Consider the following 24832-nt stretch of genomic DNA (forward strand, 5'->3'; position numbering starts at 1 on the left):
CCAACAAGATTTCCTTTCTTGAAACTTTCATTCTGGCTTTTATGAAGCTGACAATCTTATGTATCTAATTATTTTTTTTTACAGTCTAATGTCTTTAAACTTAGTAAAAATGTTGCTAGGGCAAATAATTGCTATTTAGAAAAGAATTTATAAAATGAACAAGCTTACAGACAACCTCTTATTTTAGAGGCTAGTTGAACTATAGAAACCAGTAAAGCAGCTTTAGATTTTAGTCAGAAATGGATTTAACCATATTATCTCTGTGAAATGTCAGCACCCATGCGATTTATTCAACTTCAGCAAGAATGGGCAATCCAGCTTTTAACTCAGTCTCAGCAAATTATCAGTTTAGATCTCTAGCAAGCTTGCTGGGCTGCAAAAAAGGGGGATTTGGCAGTGGAAGAATAAAAAAGGAAAAATGTTTTACCCTATGCAATAATATTTACAGGTATCTATACATGCCATACAGTTTTTCATTATATTATTCAGTGGACCCTGCAATGTTTGGAAGAATATCCATACTATGTGTCTGTTGCATATCTGTAATCATGCTCTCTTGATCCCTACTCTGCTGGGCATAACAAAGTATACATATACATAAACACATGTCATCATATTACTCAATTTTGGGTTAAGCAACATTATGCAAAACACAGAAAAGGATAAGAAATAGAAACCAAGAAAATTTAAACAATTTTCCACCAACACCATCCATTATCTCTCTCCATATGTTTACGAATGTGTAATCCAAATTTTAAAAAAGGCCTTGTGGATTTTACTCCAGGGGGTGGTACTCAACTCTGTTTCAAAGACTCCAATGCTGTCCGAAGATTTTCTATGGTCATGTAGCCAGCATGAAATTGCGGAGTGCTGTTACCTTCCCACCAAAGTAGTAACTACCTATCTATTTGCATTAGCATGCTTTCAAACTGCTGGATTGGCAAGAGCTGGGGTGAAGACAGGAGCTCACCTCCTTGCATAATGCTCGGGTCTTGAACCGGGACTATCAGCTTTCCAACTGACAAGCCAAGCTCAGTGTCTTAACCACAGGCATCGCATTGCCCTATAAACATAATAGCATAACTTTTATTTTATTCATTTATTAATCACATTTAAATGGTTACCATCTCACAAAAGGTGACTCTGAGTAACACACAACAGTGTCTTAATTTAAATTATATATTTCTCTAAGAGACTTGTGATAAAAGTTAGTTTAACATTAGCCCAAGGGAAATCAAATATTTTTCAGTTTTTCATATTTATATTTTCAGGAGATCAGGGGTGAGTTCTGGCAGGCACTATTGCCGGTTCGTTCATGAGTGCACTTTGCATGCATGCACATCACAATGCAATAAAAATAGTTCTGCGCATGCGCAGAAGCGAAAAACAAGATGGTGCCATCTGGAGAACCGGTTCAGGGGCATGGCAGGCCTGGGTTTCTGCTGGTTCCAGCAATGTAGGCCACCAAACCACTACTGGTTTGGCTGAACTGATTCGAACCGGTCGGAACCCATCACTGCAGGAGTTATAATATTCTTTTCTACTCAAGTTTGAAAAACATTTTTCTTTAATTGGGAAATATTTTAAGGAAAAATATTATATCCAATTTGAACCCTTCATCATTGGCTCTTTATTTTGCTGGCCACATTCATTAGCAACTACTGGAGTCCATAATGCCATGGTCCATTGATTGACTCTAGGAAAGGAACATAATATTTTGAAGTATGGACAGAAAATCGAATGTTAAAATTTTCAAGAATGTTTTTTTATTTTTCAACTTTTAGAAACTATTGATTTGCTTCTCTCTCTTATTTTATAGCATGGGCCTCTTATATGACTAACTCACCAACTCTGATTGTAATGATTGGTCTTCCTGCAAGAGGCAAGACTTATGTATCCAAGAAATTAACTCGCTACCTCAACTGGATTGGAGTGCCTACAAAAGGTTCCTGAAGATTATTGTTATTGCTGCTCTTGTCATTTATAATATATTAATTGAATTAATTTAAAAAATCTGATTCTATCTTTAGTATGCAATTGGATAAGCTATATATCTATAGGAAGCTGACCAAAAAAGCTAGTCCGAGAGTTAGAGAAATGCAATCTTGTTTGATTGAATGTAATTAAAAGCTATTATCCAGACAGCTTTATCCAGGATAAATTGTTGATTATTCTAAACTGCTTTTTTGGCAACAATGTTAGCACCAAACCAAGAAGTTTTAAATAATATCACTTCAGAAATACAATATGAGCAGATATCATTTTCTTTCTCAATGTGTCTTTTAAGATATTCTTTGAAAATCCCACTGAGAACAGCATGTGTCTTTGTCATTTGCTCATCTGGAGTATATAATTAATAACAAGACTACTTTGCTTCTTTTCATAAGCTTCCAACAAACACAATATGAATTATGGTCAGATAATGCAGCATTAGTTATTTTAGTAGATGAGGTGTTAATCTTGTTCACCAAATATAGTTCTAGAAAAAAAGGGAAGAGAGGATATAAATAATTATAGAAATAGTTAGATACCAAATTAATTCTTATTTTATAGTCATTGGCCTTTAGTTTAAGATTTGGCTTTTAGTTTAAGATGAATAATGCACATTTCATCCACTGCAGAGTACCGCTGCAGAACATAGTAAAGCTTTTCAGATTTTGTTGCTTAATTGGAAGTTTACAGGTTCCAATTGACAGGATAGATAGGTTTTACATACAAAATGAGCTATAATTTAAAGCACACTTTTTATCAGAATTATATTTTAAAATATAGCACATTTTATGAATCAAGCTAAACATTTTTATTTTCTCCTCTTGAAATCAAACAACTTTAAATACTGAATTTTTCCAGCATCATGCGCTTTACAGTGAGGGTTGAGTCATCACACTGTCCATTTTGCTAATGGGGAACTGACACTGAGATGTTCTCAAGAATTCATACCACAGGCAGTCCTCAGCTTATGACCACAATTGAGCCCCATTTTTTCTTTCTAAGTGGGACAGTTATTAAGTGAGTTTTGCCCCATTTCATAAACCTTTCTTGCCGCATTGTTAAGTGATTCATTGCTAAGTTGTTAAGTTAGTAGTGTGGCTGTTAAGTAAATCTGATTCTCGTTTGGCTTTGCTTGGAATAACATGACCCCGAGACACTGCAACCATCATAAATAGTTGCCAAGCATCTGAATTTTGATCACACGTCCACGGGAATTTTGCAGCAGTCGTAAGTGTGAAAATTATAAGTCACTTTTTTCAGTGCTGTTGTATCCTTTACAGTTCACTAAATGAAATGTTGTAAGTTGATGATTTGTATTTTATGGCTGAGGACCCGCAATGAATTATTGAGAACATAAATTCAGGTTTCCAATTCCAATGTTAATGCTTGCACAAGTTAAGAAATATGGTAACTTTTTACTGTAAATTTCAATTAAATTAATGACATCTAAATGGAAATAATTATAGTACAGACTTTAGCTTAATGCATATAGTTATTAAAATATATGTATTTTATGAGTACAATATAGTACATTGAAAAAGTTGTGTAATGAATATATTTGCTCAATTAGATAATACTTACTGTGGAACATTACTAACTAAATTTCCTGATTTTTAAAAAGTTTTTAATTTAGGGGTTTATCGTCGTGAAGCAGTTAGATCATATAAATCATATGATTTCTTCAGACATGATAATGAAGAAGCCATGAGGATTAGAAAGTAAGTTAACTACATGTTAAGTGTGCTAAATAATAAATATGCTTGAACCAATTCATATTGCTGATTATAGAGTTCAATAAGATAATTTCAAATTTTGATGAAGATGCTCACTTTCTTAAAAATAGATCTACTGAATATTGTAAGTAATCAGGAATAGGTTTCCGCAATGATTATAATTTCTAAATCTTTGAATTTGCGGAGGGGGGGGAGAAGCAAAGGGATTAAAAGAAAAAAAGATTCCTAAAATAGGGGATAAAATAAAAATATTTCAGCAAAAGAGAATAAAAGTTTCAAACATTGCTGAAATCATTGATAAAAAAGTCTCACCATTCTGATATAAAATATATTTCTTTACTCTGCTTCTAATTTAGTGCTTCCAACTAACAATAAACTTTCCTAGTACTATTTCTATTTATTTATACTTAGTTATATATCCTGTGTTATTTTGTTAGCATGAAATTTCAAGGCTCTTTAGTTTGAAAAGCTTATGTTACAAAACGAATTTTCAGGAGAAAAATTGTATTTATTTTCAATTATTTATATGCTGTGTATTTGAGTGATTCTAGGTGGCTTATAGCAAAAGTTCAAAAACAGTTCAATTAAGAATCTTGCATTTGATGAATAACAGATTTCAATTCTTTGAGTGAAGGTTTTACAGCTAGAAGCATAGGTATTAAATTATTTTGCTTCCTTCCCTCGTTCCTTTTTGAGAAAAACACATCCTTGTAGGGATAATGGAATATTCTGAACCCAGAGGAGAATAAAATATGTAGAAAAAGTAGACAATGTTAAAAATATAGCTTCAGTGAATAAGTGCTCAGGACCCAGTATTTTATTCAGTATTTAGAGGTTATTCTTTTTCTTTAGATTAATTCAGGGTTCTCTAAATGTAGGTCATGATCAAGAATTGAGAGTCACAACTAAAGTTGGGAAGAGTTACAAGTTTTATTTAAAACTAAGCAGGTTTGTGTACTATCCAAAACCCAGAACACAAAAACTGACTCTCACTTTCTGTGTACAGAGGAAGCAGTGAGCAAAGCCTGGTGTACCAGAGATGTTGCATTAGCTTCCAAAAGACTTCTTAGTACAATTGAAAGGACTGGTTTTAAGCAATAATCCCCCTTATGGCTTGATAATTAGGTAGAATCCCCTTTTTTTCAGGTGGAATCAATCTTTATATTTCAATTGTCCCAAATAGGATTCTTGATCGCATCTCTGATATGAGGTGGTGGGGTCGGGGAGAAATAATGTATGTTTCAGGATAACAGAACAGCCTACCTGAGGAGGTCCAAATGACATCTTCCTCGGTAGGGGGAGTTAAGAGTTAACTTTCCTGTGGAGCCTTTAATGGATGATGAAGGGGTTTAGGAGGTATGGGTTGGCTTTATTATCTTTATGAACTACGAAGTGTTTTTAAAACTGCTGTAAGTTTATGTGGCGTATAATATATTAAAATCAGATACCAATCTGAACAATATTAATTATTTAGTGTTATGATTTATTATTAAGTTTTATGTTCTATTATTTAGAATCAGAAGATATATTCATAATTTTAGGAGATTGCAGTCCAGGTAGTTCTTGACATACAATTGTTCATTTAATGGTAGATTGAAATTATGATGGCTTTGGAAAAAGTGACTTACAACCTGTCTTCCTAATTACAATAATTGCGCCCACGTTGATATAATTGCAATTTGAGTACTTGCCAACTGGCTCACATTTATAACTGTTACAGCATCTTAGGGTTAAATGATTGTGATTTGTGATCTTCCCTTAATATTTCAAATACTTTAATGATTTAATATCTTTTATTTATGGCAGAACTTGAGAACTTGAGATTTATATCTCATTTAAGATGTAAGGACAGTTTGTTGTTGATTTCAAAACATACAAAAAACAATGGAGAGAGAAATGCATTGTCTTAGACTGCAGCAAGAAGAAAGTGGGATGGGAAGAGTTCAAAGGAACATTTTCCTCCCAGGCCTTTCACATTCTCAAAAGCTCTGTGCTTCCTGGTAACTTTTAGATACAGAAATCTGCAAGCATTGCAATATATCCAATTACTATACAGCTCAGAAAAGCAGAAACTTGGGTATGTTACAAAACATCCTGTTTCAGCAAAGAGAGAAGCAAGTGGAGTGTGTGGTGATATGGAAAGCCAAAATTAAAGGTTTCTGTAGTTTATTTTGGTTTGTGCAGTTCCAAGCCTAGAACTGATTCAAACCACTACCATAAATCAACATCTCTAATCACTTAAGGCCAGAAATGATGAGCTCATGTATTTCTAGAGGCTGGTGGCTTGCTGCAGAAAAATAATGATTGATTTAAACTGAAATGTTGATCACAGCACAACCTTCCACGCACCATAGTCTGCTTTTGTGTATTATGCTGAGATAGTTACCGGGTATGTCACATATTATGTCATGTTATGGAATGATTTAGTTTGCTTTGTGAGAAGAAATCTTAATTTGTCTTTGATTCTTTGGAGGCAGTATTAAACCTAACACATAGGTTATTGGAGGTTTTCTAGTCCAACCCCTTGTTGAAGCAGGAGAACCTATACCATATTGAACAAATTGATGTCTAATCTCTTCTTAAAAACCTGTACTGATGGAGCATCCACAACTTCTGGAGGAAATCCATTCCACTAATCACTTGTTCTCACTTCCAGGAAATGTGACAGTTTCTGTTTGTGTGACAGAATAATGTTAACACAGAGAGGGAGGGGGGAGAGAGGGGGAGAGTGAGAGGGAGAGAGAGAGAGAGATGGCATGGCATGGCATCCTTGGCATCTTCAAAGCGCAACATTCACTTGGTATTAAATTATTGTCTTCAACTGAAAAATAGGCAACCTCAAATGCTTTGGGCTTTAGCCTGCAGACCAAAGTCCTTCCTCCTCCTTGAACACCTGACTCTCATCCAGTTGAAGAGCCAAGGTGGCGCAGTGGTTAAAAGCAGCACTGCAGGCTACTGCTAGATCAGCAGGTCAGCGGTTCAAATCTCACCGGCTCAGGGTTGACTCAGCCTTCCATCCTTCCGAGGTGGGTAAAATGAGGACCCAGATTGTTGGGGGCAATATGCTGACTCTCTGTAAACCGCTTAGAGAGGCCTGAAAGGCCTATGAAGCGGTATATAAGTCTACTGCTATTGCTATTGCTATAGTTGTCAGCCATAGTTGTTCTCCAACTATGTCTCTAGATTTGTCTGTATGTGGCCTCTTGCCTTCAAAAGTGAAGGGCCATCCAAGGGCAAAATAATGGAGTTTTCCACTTTCTTTCCTCTCTTTGAAGGAAACTTGGAAACGAAGAGGAAATGAATGATGTCAAGGGATGTGGCTCCTAAGGAATAGTCTTTCTATTTCAAAGTCCTGCCCTTATTGTCAGCATAGCTGATTAACTCCTATTTTGTTTATTAAATTTGTATCTAACCTGTATTATTTTTACAAATAACCTAAAGCAGCGAACATATTCAATACACTTTCCTCCACTTATTTTCTTCACAACCACAACCCTGTGAGGTAAGTTGGGCAGAGAGAGAGTGACTGGCCCAAGATCTCTCAGTTGGCTTTGTTTCCAAAGCAGAACTCAAGGTCTCCCAGTTTCTAGCCTAGTGCCTTAATCACTAACCAAACTGGCTCTCTTTAATATCTTTATTAGAAGCAACCACAATGTCAGAGAAAGACTTCTTCAATATTCATTCATCACATCTTATAAAAGCAGCTGCTCGTAAATATAGTATCTGCTGTTTCACATTGTCCTGCTGATGCTGATAGAGTGTGTAGATTTTTAAAACTTGCATATATGCATATAATATTTTGATTAATCCTACCTCTCAACCTCTTTTTTTTCTTATTCATTGTTATATATATTTAATATTAAGCATAATTTAATTTGTTTTTTTCTCCTCACAATTTATATAGACTTTATTTTAGATTACAATTGCTTAGTTCCACCACTAGATGGCATACATTCTTTTCTTTGCTGTTCATGGTTAGGTTTTATCATGTCCATAGTGAATGTCTTTAAATTTGTGAATTAGATAGTTTAGAATTGATCATTGATCCTGTTTGTGTTTTGTCAGGGTTACCTGAATCTTAATTTCAATTGTGTTGTGAATGAGCAAGATAAAATTATAACAATGAAACTGATTGATTACTTTGGATGGTTTGAGTTCTCATTAAATTTTCCTTTCCTTTCCTTTCCTTTCCTTTCCTTTCCTTTCCCTTCCTTCCTTCCTTTTTTTCAGACAATGTGCCTTGGTGGCCCTTGAAGATGTGAAAATTTATCTCATGGAAGAGTCTGGCCAGATTGCTGTAAGTGCACACTTGATCATTGGGACGTAATGCTGCAAAAATGGAAAATCTGGCTTTCCAGATACTGTTAAATTACAACTCACAGCACCCTCAACTTTGGCCTCTCTGGCTGATTTATAATTCAGCAACATCTGAAGGATTCAGAAGAGATGCTCAGAGCACTAAACCTAATTTTTAAAAAGAAGTATTGGCCAAGCATCAGCCGTAGATTTGCTAGGATGGTAAGACCTGGAACAGCCCAGGTGTGCCAGATGCTGAAGCCAGATTTAATTGTAGAATTCTCTCTCCTTGCAGGCATGCAGATAGTCCTCAGCTTATGACCACAATTGGAACCAGAACTTCTATCACTAATCAATGCACTTATTATATGAGTTGCACTTGATTTTATCATCTTTTCTGTGCAATTGTTAAGTGAATTACCACTTTGGTTTTGTGAATCCAGCTTCCCATACTGATGTTGCTTGTCAGAAATCCCCTGTGAAGGTCCCAAATGCTAACCATACACACCCTAGGATGCTGCAAATGTCATAAATACATGCTGGTTACCAAGTGTCTAAATTTTGATCTGCTAACCATGAGGATCTGGGATGGTCATAAGTGCAGGTACCCATGATAAGTCGCTTCCAACATGATCCATCTCTCTTTTCTGCTTTTTGTTCAGGTCTTTGATGCAACCAACACAACACGAGAAAGACGGGATATGATTTTAGCTTTTGCCAAAGAACATTCTTTTAAGGTGATTATTTTGTTGCAAAATGTCTATGGAGATTCTCAGTCATCCAGGTCATGGAGGTTGTGCTTTTTTTTCCCAAAAGGCAACTGGACTTTTTCCTTGAAGACATTTCACTTCTCATCTATGAAGCTTCTTCAGAGGGGAAGGGGGGGAAAGTCTAGTTGCTTTTTGGAAAAAAACTGTTTGGGGACATTTTGTTGCAACTTTGCTCTAGTGTAAAGTCAGAGACAAATGCAAATGACAATCATGACTTCAGGATGCTGCAAATGGGCATTTGTCTTTGGCTTTAACTTTGGCTTGCTAAATGAAAAGCTACTTTTGCCATAGGTAATCTCACGTGCCCATTTGTAGATTTCTGAAAATAAACAAACTTTGTTACTTCTACAACATAAAAAGTACCTTAGTTTCATCAACCTTTTTTCTATTCATCTGACTTGATGTCCAGCATTCAGTCATATTTGACGAAGTAGCGAAGACAAATTCCAACAAAAAATTGACCAGTCTTTTCCAAAACATATGCTGTGCTATGCTGTGAGTCACCAAGCAGCCCTAAATTGATCATACAGGAATTTTTGTAAATATCTTCCAAATATGTGTATTTTTAATGGTACATTATTGGCCAATTAAATATTCAGATGATGAAATGATGTAATAGTTGTTTGGATTTTTATCATATTTTAAAAAGATCCATTTGGTCACATCATGTTAGTTGAAAATCCTCACCTTCTAGTCAAAGGTGAACTTTGGTTCGGTTTCAAAAATCCTTGGAAGAAACCAGTTCATGCAATTTGTCCCTTTTCTTGCAGTCTGCAAGATGGAAGAGAAGGGGAAAAGGATGAGAGAGAAAATAGAGAAAAGAGAAAGAGAGAGACAGAGACACAAAAAGAAAGAAGATAGCACTATAAAGATAGGACATCACCCATTTATGGTCTGGTTCCATTTACCGTTTTCTTTGACCTCCCACATCTTGGTATGCAATGCAGCCATGAAAGAATTATTTCTGCAGAAAGACAGTTCTTGATAAAAAAACTTTCTTATCCTGACTCAAGAATGTTTGTATTTTACAAAATAAAATTCATTTTTCCTTTTGTAGGTTTTTTTTGTGGAGTCTGTCTGTGATGACCCCGAAGTCATTGCTGCCAATATATTGGTTAGTGTTTTACATTCTTTACCTTTGTTATGCTCAGTCATTCCTGCTGGAGAAAGAATTAGCATCATTGTCGCCAGGGGTGGGTTTCACATGATTTTACTGTGCATGCGCAATAGCCTATAAATAGGTCTGTGCATGCACAGAACATTTAAAAAGGTCAAAAAAAGATCTTGCGGCATCCGGATAACCAGTTCGGGGACGTGGCGACCATGGCATCCCTACCAGTTCGGAGACCCAGTCACCATTTCTACTACTGGTTCCACCAAACCAGTGCGAACCGGTAGGAACACACCTCTGATTGGAGCATATTTAAACTTAGGCTCTTTAGCCAGAGTTAGAAAGCATACCTGTACACTAAAATCGGTGCATTATTTCTTTAAAAAATCATTTCTATTTCAAAATGGTCAAAACTCTCTATAACTTGTTAAAAGATAATATTTATAAAAAGTAGTTTCTTTATGTGTATATAAAGTTTCTGTAGAGATAGAGTTTATCTTTCAAAGCACTCATTTTTTGATTGCACCAGGATGTTAAAGTCTCCAGTCCAGATTACCCAGAAAGGAACCGAGAGAATGTGATGGAAGATTTTCTGAAGAGAATAGAATGTTATAAAGTCACCTATCAACCCCTTGATCCAGTTGATTATGACAAGTAAGAGCCACAGCAAAGGAATCATGGGAATTCTTGATCATAGGCTTGGATCCAGGACACACCAATGGAAGACCAGGCAGAGGTGACTTTTCTGAAGACCTTCCCTGAAAAGCCTCTTCCTGAATAGGTTTGGCTTGTGACAGGGGAAGATAAGGTCTTCCTTATAAACCTGATGAAATTCAAATGGAGGATTATTCTGGAATCACTCCACCCAATTTTTCAGTTACATTTGTTTCGTTCTAAACTCCCTGTGCCTTAGTCCACCCTAAAAGAATGCTTCAGCATTCCAAACTTCAGAAGAGACTGGTCAGTGAGTTTGCCAGGGGAAAAAAATAATTTGAAAAGTCACCTTCTACCATATCTCATTCCATTGATACTTCTCTGGATCATGGTTACTGCATATGTTTGGAGTAGAAATGGAGTGGAAGAACAGATGGGAGGATATTATGATTTTTGGAAGGATATTGTAGAAAATAGTGGAGAATTCAGAGATTTTATGCATGCAAGGGCTATTTTTTCTTATTAAGGACAGAAATAATTTCTAGTATAAGAATCAGGTTTTGTAACATCTATTTTGGTTTGGGACTGGTGCAAGAATCCCTTCTCCTTTTTAGCAATATTATTATATTATTTAGAAATAATTTTTAAAATACTTAAATATTTTTAATCATTAGTATACTTTAAAAAGTATCTCAGAGATACTTTTATATGTCTGAAAATACTTGCCAAAATATAATGGTTTTTTATTCCTCATGATTTCATAGAAATAAGCTTTTAACTTTCTGCTTTCCAATATATTTCTACTACTACCTTGTTACTTCTCATTCACAGTTATTGCTTTGTGTGTGTGTGTGTGTGTGTGTGTGTATGTGAGAGGGAGAGGGAGAGGGAGGGAGAGAGAGGGAGGGAGGGAGAGAGAGGGAGAGAGGGAGAGGGAGAGAGAGAGAGAGAGAGAGGCTGCATGTTAAATTTGATCTCCAAAAGCTGCTTTGGACTAGTGGAAAATGAAAAATGCAGCTGTATCTTTTCCTTACATTCTGCAGCTGTTGTGTAAGCCCAATGCTATGAGCAGGTACTATATTCATCTCCAGCATCTTTGAAACATCTTTTGGAGACTTAATCCTAAGTATTGCCCAGATCTAATATCTAATTAAAAACTGGTTCTCATATCCATCTATTTTATGCATCAGCCTTTTACCTTTCTTTCTTTACCTTTCTCTCCCTTAGTTACAAAAACAAACATTGAATAATTATGTGATGGCTTGATACCTAATGATTTCTGGTATTTTTTTAAATTACAGAGACCGTTCTTTCATAAAAGTTATCAATGTTGGGCAGCGCTTTCTGGTCAACCGGATCCAAGACTACATCCAAAGTAAAATTGTCTATTATCTCATGAATATTCACATTCAGCCACGCACAATTTATCTCTGTAGACATGGAGAAAGTGAATGCAACCTTATTAGAAAGATAGGTGGAGATTCGGGCCTGTCAACACGTGGGAAACAGGTATGGTCTAATTCACAGGAAGTTTGCACATTTGTAGGGCACTGCTGTGTTTTGGATTCAAGGCAAAAAGGCAGTCAGAGCACACACATTTTAGTTGTTAACAACTCCTTAAGCGTAACATGTTTTCTGCACACATTGCTTTAATGAATTACAAGCAGGAGCTACATGAATTTGCATACTGACAGCTAAATTAAGACTGATTTTCTGCCCACATTTACTTTTAGTTCAGCTGAAGAAATACATACTCAAAACAACAAATGTTACCTTCTAAATTTTTTGCTGGAAGAATAGTTCAATTTACTGTACAAAATAGTATTCTGAGAATACCCATAGACATCATCACCTTACTTCATTAAAACTTTTTTTTTAAAAGATACAAATGTGTTTTAAATAAATTGAATGGAATAAAATAAAATATTTCTTTAGCATTTATACCTTAAATTTCCTCTGTGATATCCTCCTTCCCTAATCATTTTACTGTAAAAAAATTGTAATTACTCAAAGTAACCAACTCCTTGGAACCTTACTAGTATACTTCTAATATAAATCAGAAATCATAGTAATCACAAAAACTCTGTAAGTTGCATAGAACCATTTATAATGGAAATATGCTTACATATAATAGTACAACCTATTGTTTGATATGTTATTTTTAGATAATGGATTGCAACCAAATTACCTTTCCTTAATGGAAGGTTTTTTCATGCCCTGTTACAGCCCAGTGTACTTCTCCAAAATTGGCCTGTAACATGGGAGAATTCTACAGAGTGGTACACTGACAGAAGCTTCTCTTGGATCAAAAAACTTTATATTACAGTTGGAATTGTAGCATAGCAGTTGGAAACAAAAAAAGGAATATGACCATTGTATACAATACAATAAAAATGGCAAATTTTGTATTGAACTTTGTGATGATAAAATTTTAGCGGTGTAGGAGAGTTTAGCAGGAGAGTTGCTTTCTACAGCTTCCAAATCGCTGTACCCAATGCCACCTTAAATTTTTGTCCTCCTAATGTAGACAGTACCAAAGACAAGTTGCTTATCTTTGTAATATGCAAGGGGAAATCTTAATCATACTATATTATTTTATAGTTTGCTGAGGCTCTGAAAAGATTTATCAAAGAGCAGGAGATTATGGATCTGAAAGTTTGGACTAGCCAGTTGAAAAGAACCATCCAAACAGCAGAAGCCTTAGGAGTGCCGTACGAGCAATGGAAGATACTGAATGAAATTGATGCAGTGAGTAGAATGGAAGAAAAGTTAAAAGGATAGTGATGATGTAGCTTCAAGTAACCTTCGTTGCCATAAAGATAAGCCATATACAATTTCATCTATCCGTCTGTCTGTCTACACCTCTCTCTCTCTCTCTCTTTCTCTCTCTCTCCCTCCCTCCAGCCCTTTCATAAATTAAATTCAAAAATAAATCCCATTTCAAAAAGAAAATTATGTCTGCAGTCAAGAAGCACTTTTTATCAATATATCAGGTTCAGTATTGTCAAGCTCTTTCCAAGCTTCTGAAATAATAGATGGTGTAATATGCTTGGTATCATGTTTGTAGAAATGTAAGTCTTGGAAAAGACAAACTGCTTAAGTTCAATTAAATTCAGTTGATTTCTGCTCTTAATTTTCTAGGGAGTATGTGAAGAAATGACATACGAAGAGATTCAGAGAAAATACCCAGAAGAGTTTGCACTTCGAGATCAAGAAAAGTACCTTTACCGCTATCCTGGAGGAGAAGTGTGTTTTTTAATCATTGCTGTAGTAAACTAAATATTACCACTTTCATTTGATAGAGTTGGAAGTGTATTCAGTATGTTGCAACAATACTCCTCAAACATATTTTAAAGTTAAAAAAGAACTACAATAAAGAATTCTCCTGGAGCTGATTGAGAAATGGCATAATAAACATTTTGGGGCAGAAACACAGCAAGTCTTAGATGCTTTAAAAATTCTTATTCTTATCCTCAAATTCTTAACTTCTGATACAGTGTTAGATTTTGAAATCTGAAACGCTATCACAGCCTTCTGAATCATCTAAATTATGCAATTATACCCACTGAAAGATTTTTAGGCATTATAGTATGGGTGTCAAACTCACCGCATCATGTTGCCATCACATGACATTTCACGACATTTTCCTCATTCACGGAGCTGGGGTGGGCATGGCCAGCGTTTGACGCATCTGGCCCATGGGCCACCAGTTTGACACTCCTGCATTATAGTGATGCCAATAAAGAATAAGAAAGTTCTTCATTTAGAAATCTTGCCTCCACTTCTCAAATCAAAATAAATCATGTAAGCTATGTTAAATTTTCCAAGAGATATCCATGATATCTCATAGTATATAGATAAAATATAATAAATAGTCAACTAGGTAGAAAACATATTTGGGTACTTTAAAAAGTTCCATATATTGGAAACTTCCCTCTTTTTGATTAATATTTTTCTTGGGCTTTTTTAGTCTTACCAAGACTTGGTCCAGCGCTTGGAACCTGTAATTATGGAACTGGAACGTCAAGAGAATGTCTTAGTTATTTCTCACCAGGCGGTTATGAGGTGTTTATTGGCCTATTTTCTTGACAAGAGTGCAGGTAAAAAAACCTTTTCTTTTTATAGCTAATGGAAATAAGGCAGTGATTGTCTAGAATAGAGGTGAGCAGTTTATTTGTAGTTCCTTCTCTTTAGATCCCCAATTTACTTAATTGAAATTGATCATCATAGCTTGCCATACAATTTCAGTTTGTAGTTCTTTTCTTCTAGCAACTCTTTGAGGGAACTTTGTTTTTTTATGTTGATTTTTTTAATGTCATATTTTCTGAACAGCTTCCTTTTAAACATTGCCTTACCTACTTTTACCTGACCACTCCAACCACCACTGCTATGCTACCTTAATCTAGTAAAACCAAACTGTATATAGCCTTCAACTACCAAGAAGTTTCTCTTCCTTAATAGGAAACAATTTATTAACTACATAAGATAATACATGCATAATTAGTAACCACATCAGTTTAATAAATAACAATAGTGATAGAAGCCATGAGAATAGATTTCGTTCAGAACTGCAATGTGTAAGGGGAGGATATTTTCCTTTTTGCCAGATGAAACTCAGTCTTCACATTCACACATGCTCTTACCCACCCACCCAGTTTATAAAGCTGCCATGGTTACTAAAATAAATTCAGTTTCATATAGTTGATTATTTTCCAGACTAGATATGACTGTCCTGCCTAAAGTTATTGACATTATGGGCACTTTCAAAACATACATATTCACATTCAGTGATTTTTACTGATATTGGAGCTAGTAATCTCTATGTGTGGAGGTGAGGATGTGACTCTGTAATAAATGTGCAGTAAAGGCAAGTGTGAAATTATTGTTTGACCAGGTTTTATTGCAATTTTGTTTTGTTTTTTATATTGATTATTTCTCTATGTTCTTTAAATGTTACTCAATATTATTGGGTTAATATACTTGCTACATTAACCATCCCCAGTCTAGTATAGTCTAGATATCTTGGACTAACATTTCCAGAATTCTTAGCTGTCTTGCTAAGTGCCTTAGATGTGGTGCATGTCTATGTCCGTATTTCAAAATGTGCATATGTGGCATCATAATCCAGAGTCCAGCCCCTTTTGAATGTTTATCAATGTTGCAGGCATAATTGAGAATGTAAAATCTATGACTATGATGCAGATTTTGACACAAACACACACACACACTCCATCCAGCTGAAGGATATCCAGTTGAGGAAACCATACTATTGTGTAGAAGACCTATGTATTATAATATATCATCTTCCATGGAATATCATGACTGTAAGTGTTATCGGGAAATGTAAAAGTATTCTCAGAAAGCAATAGCAAACAACTTCCATATTGCCATCAACAAAGCTACCTAGATCTGTCCATTGACTAGAAAGAAATTTTCTTTAGATAATTTCAAAGAATCACCATTACATAATTGGTTTGTGGTAATTAGATGGAGTGCCATGTTGAAATTGTTAAATTTCTGCACAGCAGAATATTTAGAATATTCAAAAAATTTGAGAGAATATAGTTGTATTGCCTCTATTCTGTACCCCAATTCTAATACTAACATTATCTGAGTGTCACTCTTCAGAGCCTGCAGGTTTGTTCATTAATTAAGTTCCTGCTGAATCAAAATATACTGTGTGTTTTATATTATCCAGTATATCTGTTTAACTTTTGTTACTTTATCTTAGATGAATTGCCTTATTTAAGATGTCCTCTACATACCATCTTTAAGCTTACACCAGTTGCTTATGGCAAGTATTTATTTGTTTATGTGGGAACATGAAAGAGAAAAGCAGTAATACAAATATCTATTTATATTGTCACTTGTTTCATTATTTTAGGTATCTTCTACTTTTTGAATCAATAAAACGTAATATTATATATATATATATATATATATATATATATATATATATATATATATATATATATATATATATATATATATATATATATATATATATATATATATATATATATATATATATTAGATTTTTTTACAACCCCTGGTAAGCCCCAATTATGGGAGGAAGCTAACTGCTTCCATCATCTGTCCTTCGGCTCGTCACAAGAGTCCATCACGACAGAAACCCAATATTTTTACTGTTGCTAAAATCTAATAGATACCTTTACTAAAATTACTAAAATCTAATAGATACCTTTCACCCTGGCTTCGCTGATAAACGGATAAGAGCCTGTGGCCTAATGGCTAAGATCTCTGCCTAGTATGCCTAGTGTGCAATATAGCCCAGGTTCAAATCCCAGTAAGGGTATGGCTAGCTGATGAGAGCTAAATAGCTTGAAATAGATCTATACTAGTCTCCCTTTATTTATTTATCAGCACAAATAAAAAAACATATATATATATTTGGTATATGTGTGGCTTTTACCCATCTTAATTTCCCTGAATCATGATACTTTTCCTGATAAAACATGATAAATTAAATCAATAATAAGCTACATTAAATGTGACTTGTTGTGGAATAGCTAATTAAATAATTACAGTGAGACCTATGTCTTCCATCTATATGTCTAATTCTTGCCTACTTTGGCATAGTCCTTGGAGTCTGATACATATATTGTGTGTGTGTGTGTATTCATTTCTCTGATGATATTATAGTACTTCAATTCCAAAAATGTTGCCTAAAGTTCCTTATATTTTCATATTTTATGAAGGCTGTAAATTAGAAATGATTTCTCTGAATGTTGACGCTGTAGATACCCACCGGGACAAGCCATCTACAGTGGTATGTACTAAAAAAACATTTCTGCTATAATTCCTCTATCGTCTTATCTCTTTTATATTTCATTTCTGACTTAGTCATAGTCAACCTTAGGTAACTCTCAAGAAAGGGAAAGATGAAAAGAGTACTGTATTTATAATGTGTTTTTCATTTCTTTTGTTCTTCCCAAATCTGTGGGAAAACAGGTTTTCATGAATATAGAGAGAAACCATACAATAAATTCATAAAATTTAGTTTATGCTGATGAATTTTTGGTGACAGTTTGGGGACAGCTACATTGGACATATTAAATAGTCCATGAAATGCAGACTTAAAAAACATGAAAAGATTATTAGGAGAGTCAGTTTAACTGAACACTGCTCACAAGGGCCAAAACAGAAAACAGATTCAGGAAATATTAGCATTTTGATATAGTATAATATAAAATTTTCAGAATTACTAGAAAGGCGATAGAAATTGATATCTGAATATTTTAAATAGGGAAGAAGTCTGTCAGCAATCACCTTCATAACAATTGATTAATCAGTGACTGATCAAAGGCATTGCTTCATATTGAACATGAGCAGATCAAGATACAACATCTATATCCAAGTTTAATTTCAGATCCACTCTGAAGAACTGTGTAGCTTCATTGTAAAAGTTATAGAAAACATATTGCAAATGCTTCATTTCTGAGAAGAAACTGCAAAGACTTTATTCTGTTTGCAAATATTGGCTTCGGCAGATGTTCAAAATGGTTCTGTGTAGTGATGAAGGCCCATGTGAAGCACCCTTCATGATGCTGTGTGAAACAGTGGCCCCACCTCTAAGAGTCATGTGGTTTCACTTTACAAAAGAAGTTTCTGTGTAGGTGCTGCATTTGTACAGAAGTCTCTCTGACTCTTCTATTAATCTATTGCAAGCAGCAGGAGAGGTTTCTGTACAAGGTCAACATATGTAAAAAAAAAAAAATTGAGTTACCAAAATTTGCAGAGAAGACCTTGTAGAGATGAAAAGTGCCCTATCAAAGGGAATAGACAAGTGCTTTGTCAATAAAAAGAAAAGTTACTTCTTCCAGCTTTAGCAAATATGTCATTTCACATGCACAGTAAGGTAGAATATGTTTTTGTTTTTTTGTGATTGTGCTTTCCAAAAATCAATCTTCCCAAGCTGTAGTTTCACTTCTTTTTCTCTGAGTTCTTTGCCAGATTGCACGTGGCAATACTGTCTGATTTCGTATTAATTACACTCCTGCATGTCAGATCAAATATCCCATACCATAATATTTCTTTGGCTTTGTTTACATTATTAGCATGATCTTTTATCTGATAATATATAGAGAAAGATGCAATTGCTTTGACACTCCCAGCAAATGTAACATCTTTTAGTATTTATCTCTCTTTGATATTAAGTATAAAAACAATACTGACATTCTGTTTAAACATAGCTTCCTATTTTCTGGTTAGGCCTTTAATAACTCATATTTAGGCCCATCCCAACAATGTTGTGTGACTTGTCCAACAAACCAAGATTAAAACAAACCGACTTAGTGCAATGTATAAACATATGGGAAGGAGTATGTAACTTGGTGGTGAGAGAAAATCATTCTGCAGATTCTTGGAAATACTTTTATTGAAATGAATACCACTAATTTTTAAACTTGCAAATATGCATTTCTATTAATTCATGCAAATGAATGGTATTTCACGTATGTGCTTTGAATCTTTTTCAATTAATTGGTAATGTTCTAGATAGCAGCATGTAACTGTCCTTGGCAGATGGTCACAAAGCAAAATTAGTGCTAGCTAGTTTTTGGAAGGAACAGCAGTGAAATACCTGGGCTGCAAGGTAAATCAGCAACTTGAAAGGGGAAATCCCAAACAAAGGAAGAGCAATCCACTTCTGTATTATTGTAAGGAAAACAAGGTCCATATATTCTCCAGTGGTCAAGGTCAACTGAAAGAAGATAATTTTAATTTAATGCTCTTGATTAGATATCTACTTTCCAATATACTTTTATTTCTACATTTCAAAGCTTTAAGCTCTGTCATATAATGCTATTGATAGAAAATGAATACCCTCACTTTTTTCATAATCTTGGGGGGACGGGGGACGACTGTTGACTTGAGAATTGAACTGCAAAAATGTGGAGGCCACAACAATAATAATTTCTATTTTAAAAACTGACTGAAATTTCCTAGTAATTTAGTCACAAGATATAGTATAGCCGTGGAAAATATTTGTGTTCTTATGCAATGAACCTCTTGGGAAATTTTCCCCATCTGTACTGTCATAGGGTGTGGAGGATTTAGTCATACATCCTACCCACTCAGGAATCTAGAGGACTATAGGAAGCAATAAAATCTCACTTCATTCTTCTAAACTATAAATTATTTCTTCATAGGCTGCAACAGTAGATACTGTACAAATTCTTATGCAATACCAATATATATTTTTCCTGTATGTATTAGGAAAAAACTAAAATATGAGCTTAAAAGTCCTGAGTGTATGAGAATACCCATTCTGCTGAGCAGAAGTGGGCACTAGATAACAATCTTATATCAGAAATAATATACAAAACAGTGGTGTTGATGAGAAAGATTTAAACTGACAAAACTGGAAAAGGAAAATTATCCTTTCCTTCTGTAATCCCCCATGTACTTTTAATACTTGCTCTGCTGTATCTCCCAGGCTACAGAACAGCTATTAATGGTACTTAAGAGAGGGAGAGAAATAATCTGTCTATGCATCCTTGAATTTCATCCAATTCTTTGCATGCTACGGATATTATTTTAGCTGTGTCTAGCATGGAATACATTACTTACATATCCTGTGCTCTATTTCTAATTCCTAATCAATTTTCTCAACTGCTAACTTGCTGTGAATTAATCTGTAGAAAGCGACACCTTTCCCCAGTTTTTCGTAAGAAAAGCAAAATCTGAACATAATTTTTTTCTCTATTTTAAAAACGAAGCATTTGTATCCATATTGCAACATTTAAAAGCTGCTAAAATGACCAAACTCCTACTAAAATAGTTAAATGTCATGATCAATAGGTACATTTGGTGTAATAAAGGGCCTGAAAGCTACTACTAAAAAAAGTATTATGTGAAAGAGAGTTTCAACAGTTACTTTTCAAAAGGCCCTCTCCACCGAACTGTTAAAGCTCTTTGTTTTGAAAGGTAGATAAGACCTTCAGCACTGATCAAGTGGAGGCAGCTTAATGCTGATAAAGTTCATACAGTGTTTTAAAAAGCAAAACTCACAATGTAAATTTTACCTGAAAACATACTTGTGGACAATATAGATGGTATAATAGAGGTATCGCATATTACAACTGTATCTTAAAAATGATCATTGTGTACCAATTGTAATGTCAGAATGATCACATTATATAATGCTACTGTAGCATAGTTTACTGAAACAAAATTCCTCTGGTGTCAAAGTTCCCTTAGTTATGCAAATCAAAATGTGTATTTTAAAACAAAAGCTGAAATTACAGAATTTATGTGGAAAAAAAATATTTCTACCTATTGAGACTCGTACAAGCGGCAGTTAATATGTAAGTAGTTTTTTGTCATGCTTAATTTTTTTCCACTGCAATCATTTATCAGAAACAAATTTTCCTAGTCATTTTTTCTGTGTTAAAAAATATGAATTTCTTGCTGAACATTATGTTTTAATTTGGAAATGAATGAATGAATGAATGAATGAATGAATGAATGAATCTTTTAAAAGACAGAATCTTCTCTGTTTGCAATAATTGCAATGAATACATAGGCAACATGGGATACTTTCTATTTTTAGGTAAGAGCCGAGGTGGCGCAGTGGTTAGAGTGCAGCACTGCAGGCTACTTCAGCTGACTGCAGTTCTGCAGTTTGGCTGTTCAAATCTCACCGGGTCAAGGTTGACTCAGCCTTCCATCCTTCCGAGGTGGGAAAAATGAGGACCCGGATTGTTGGGGGCGATATGCTGACTCTGTAAACCGCTTAGAGAGGGTTGAAAGCCCTATGAAGCGGTATATGTCTAACTGCTATTGCTAACTGCTATTTTTTAACACACTGTTGCAGAAGCTTTATAGTTAAGAGCAGGCAAAATTAGTTCCTTACTCCATTATGATTTCCCTCCTTTGGTTTACTGAAGGGTGAACAACTGTCACTTCTTTAAAATTCAGCTGCTGAAGGCTCTAGAGATTGTAGCAGTGACATTATCAGGAAAGGAAGGAAGAGATTTGTAAAGGTTATGTTAGCAGAACAGGAATCATTCTCAGCCAGGCAAAATCTTTATGTAAACAAGGAAAAGTGTACCCAGCAATCAAGGCTGGGAAAAGAATAACAAGAAATGCATTAACTGAAAAGCAGAGGAAAAGATTTAGTAGGTACGCAGTGCACCTTTTTCTGTTTGTTTTCATTGTGCTTTCATGCCAGACAGTTTTGTGCTTTTATTAATCTGAGTCTTGTGTGCCTCAAGATTGGCTCTCCCAGAATGTGTCTGTGTCTGTCTGTGTGTGTGAGTGTGTGCCCATGTGTTATATAGTTTTAGATACTATATTAGCTGCTGACCAGTAGGAGGCACTAAATGATTGGACAAAACTGGACAGAAGCTAATATGACTTCTAAAGATCTAAGATTTAAACCCAGGGCTGACATATAATTGAGACTAAGTTTGATCTGCCTTCTACAGAACTCAATATCTGGGTATACATTACTTTTGCAATAAATTAACTAGCTCTATTGAGCCTGAGGAGCTTCTGAGTGTGGGGATGTTGTTTCTGGAAAGTTGACATTTACTGTTAGACCTACCATAGTATGAAGTTTGGCAGGATTGCACCTATTGACCCAAGTATGCTTGGGAGGAGGGTAAATAAAATCTTGGTGTTTCATTCTCTCAGGATGTTAACACTTAAGTATTTTTATGCTTTTTATTTGAATAAGAAGAAAGGTCGCATCATATGTTTTGGTAGTGTGGCCAGATGTGGTTCAGGAGTGGATAAGATTGTGGATCTTTAGTAATGTATATGGCAAAATCTCTTTGGCCCCAGAGGACATGGGATGAAATTAGCTTGGGTCCAATGGTGACTTATGCATCAAATTTTTGCCTATTTCCTTTGCCTCCTAAAGTCATTTGCTGTTGTTCCTTATTGTTACATGGCTTCCCAAGTCTGTCAGATCAGCTTTATGGGGCTGAGCATGGGGAGTTTAGTGGATAAAAGGGTGGGCTCAGAAAAACTCCAGTTATTGTACCTCGCTCACACAGGTACGATACTTGTACACCAGCACTCTTGGATACAACTTATATTCACATTTCTCAGATGTCCTAGGAAGCAGGATTTTAATTATCACATTGTGGGAAGAGGTTATGGCGGAGGGGGTGGAGACATCTGGATGGATAGCCTGGCATCAGAAACAGTCAGTGCCATTGTTTTTGCTTTGTGAGTTAGTTTCTCATTCTTATGGTGTCCTCCATTTTTAATCAGAATAACCTTCCAAAGAGCCAAACCCCTGTAAGGATGAGAAGGAACAGCTTTACACCACTAGCCAGTCCGGACACAGTAAAACGGCCTCGCAATTACAGTGTTGGGAGTCAACCTCTCAACCCGGCAGGATCCCTGCTGTTCCAGGAGGCTCAAGATCAACAAAAGCTTCAAGAGAGTGTTCAGGCGGTAATATCCTAAATCTCTACTCCAATTTGTACCACTGCCGAAGCAAACAAGAAAAAGAAAGGCAGTTAAAGAGTGCCTGCAATTGTGGGGTTTAACAACATAGAACCATTTCTTATGTCTTAAAAGCTACTAAACGTTTAATCAACTGGGTATAAATTGTGCAACGAAATTAGGCAATTTTCAGTCCAAATCTCTTGAAGTCTACAAAATTAAGGAAAGCTGAACTGAAACTGCTATGATAGGCCAGGCTCCAGTAAACAACCATTTTGTTTTTTTGTTTTTTTTGTTATTACTGTTCATCAATCTATCCTATCTATCTATCTATCTATCTATCTATCTATCTATCTATCTATCTATCTATCTATCCATCCATCCATCCATCCACCCATCCATCCATCCATCCATCCATCCATCCATCCATCCACCCCCCCCCACACACATACCCTCATCCATCCATCCATCCATCCATCCATCCATCCATCTTTCTATCTATCTATAACACGCTGCCATAATTCCTTTCTAGCTGCGTCTGTACATCAGATGGATGTTCTTCTGAAGCCTTTTTGTAGTGTAACTTAATAAAATGTGATTTTGTAAGAGAAAGTAGACTTTTAAAGATTAGTACAAAGGAATGTATGGGGCTGGTACTGTTTTTATTTGAAAAAAAGGTATTTTCCTTTTTTTAAAGTCTTGAGTCTTGAGGATTACACTTGAATATTACTCCTATGTAACAATTTAAGTTTATCAATAAAAATAATAACAGTAATAATGTATTATCTTTTATTTCTTCTTCATTTTTAACGTCAAAAAGAAAAGGGATGTTAAAGTGAATCTCTAGGATGCATAGGGTTAATAATAATAGAAACGTAGACAGTATTCTACACAGTACGCATATGAAATACACTGTACGTTGCACATACCGCATTTTGCACTCATTTGGGGGGAAAGAGATGGTTTTCATTCTCTTTCCATATGCTATCTTCCTTTTTCCCCCTTCTTTTTATTTTTTGGTTGCTTATTCTGATTTCCAAGAACTGAAGCTTGAGCTTCTCCTGTGCTATTTTCTTTCTTTGCAGCTTCAGATGGAAAGTCCTTACATGTGAGTATCATTAAGAACAGCTTACATGTCTCATATGTTTTTGATTAACAGACATTTTCCAAGAGAAGTAGAGAACTTTAGAAGAAAAGTTTACATAAAGAGAAAGTACTGTATGAAATCATCTTAGTGAAAATTAAAATCTATTTTGGATGTGTGAAATATGGTATGGTCATAAGATTAACATTTATTTCACATGAGTAAGATTAATCAAATACAACTACAAAGATTCAGATTGTAACTATCTTTGTTGAAGTCTACTCTGAGCACAAGTATAGGCCAAGTTACCATAATTTTTTTCTGGTCAGCTAATGTGAATCAGTGCGGTACTGCTTTATGTATAAATGGCTCCTGAAGAACAGCTGCTGGTTTTCAGCTTAAATGTGTTGGCAGGAGCCAATTAAAAGCAATGAAAGCAATGCAGAAATGGTTTTAAAATTAAGAATTAGAATTAAATAGTTCTAAAATGCAATTAGAAAGTCAGCTAAAATCCCACCTATTTTTGAAATGCCACTGGACCTTCTTAAAAGGCAAATAGTATGTTAGACTTGTTATCTCAGCTGGGATTGTATTCTAATGCTCCAATGCAGTTATCCTAGCATTACAAATCTCCACCATGAGCATTTCCTTTGGATGTTTTCAAGTGCATATGCAATATCTTGATAGCTTTTTCATCCTTTTAAAGAAGTGCATTTCTTTTGATATGACATACCTTTAAAATCCTAAGTAGGAAGTGCACTATGTACATTGT

The 24832-nt window shown here is 35.1% G+C and overlaps 1 protein-coding gene and 1 long non-coding RNA gene across 9 annotated transcripts in view; one reads left to right on the top strand and one right to left on the bottom strand.

The window, feature by feature from the left end:
- PFKFB2 (6-phosphofructo-2-kinase/fructose-2,6-biphosphatase 2) overlaps positions 1-24832 on the top strand; it is a 37451-nt gene that overhangs the window by 2840 nt on the left and 9779 nt on the right. For 5 of the 7 annotated variants that reach the window (XR_015697326.1, XM_087720089.1, XM_014055603.2 and 2 more), the window contains exons 3-16: positions 1820-1945; positions 3614-3710; positions 7956-8022; positions 8684-8758; positions 9849-9905; positions 10432-10556; positions 11858-12065; positions 13158-13304; positions 13698-13802; positions 14527-14656; positions 16288-16350; positions 17276-17346; positions 22800-22985; positions 24062-24084. Coding sequence is in view for 5 of the 7 variants with exons in the window: in XM_087720089.1 (XP_087576215.1) it covers positions 1820-1945; positions 3614-3710; positions 7956-8022; positions 8684-8758; positions 9849-9905; positions 10432-10556; positions 11858-12065; positions 13158-13304; positions 13698-13802; positions 14527-14656; positions 16288-16350; positions 17276-17346; positions 22800-22985; positions 24062-24084 (1480 nt within the window). In the remaining 2 variants the exon portion in view is untranslated. Of the gene's footprint in view, positions 1-1819; positions 1946-3613; positions 3711-7955; positions 8023-8683; positions 8759-9848; positions 9906-10431; positions 10557-11857; positions 12066-13157; positions 13305-13697; positions 13803-14526; positions 14657-16287; positions 16351-17275; positions 17347-22799; positions 22986-24061; positions 24085-24135; positions 24248-24832 lie in introns of all 7 variants that reach the window. The other 2 variants (XR_015697327.1, XM_014055605.2) reach the window with 2 other exon arrangements.
- LOC148044666 (uncharacterized) lies at positions 1944-14519 on the bottom strand. Of its 2 annotated transcripts, none has more exons than XR_015697328.1 (4): positions 14164-14519; positions 9479-9562; positions 9155-9304; positions 1944-2479 (listed from the first exon to the last, which is right to left on the bottom strand). It is a non-coding gene; the product is annotated as an uncharacterized LOC148044666 (long non-coding RNA). The 2 variants fall into 2 exon arrangements; XR_015697329.1 differs by lacking the exon at positions 14164-14519 and adding an exon at positions 9700-9837.

Source organism: Thamnophis sirtalis, unplaced genomic scaffold (genome assembly GCF_051295495.1).
Source record: "Thamnophis sirtalis isolate CommonGarterSnake01/CBP01778 unplaced genomic scaffold, rThaSir2_p1.2 scaffold_7, whole genome shotgun sequence".
NCBI classification, from domain to species: Eukaryota; Metazoa; Chordata; class Lepidosauria; order Squamata; family Natricidae; genus Thamnophis; species Thamnophis sirtalis.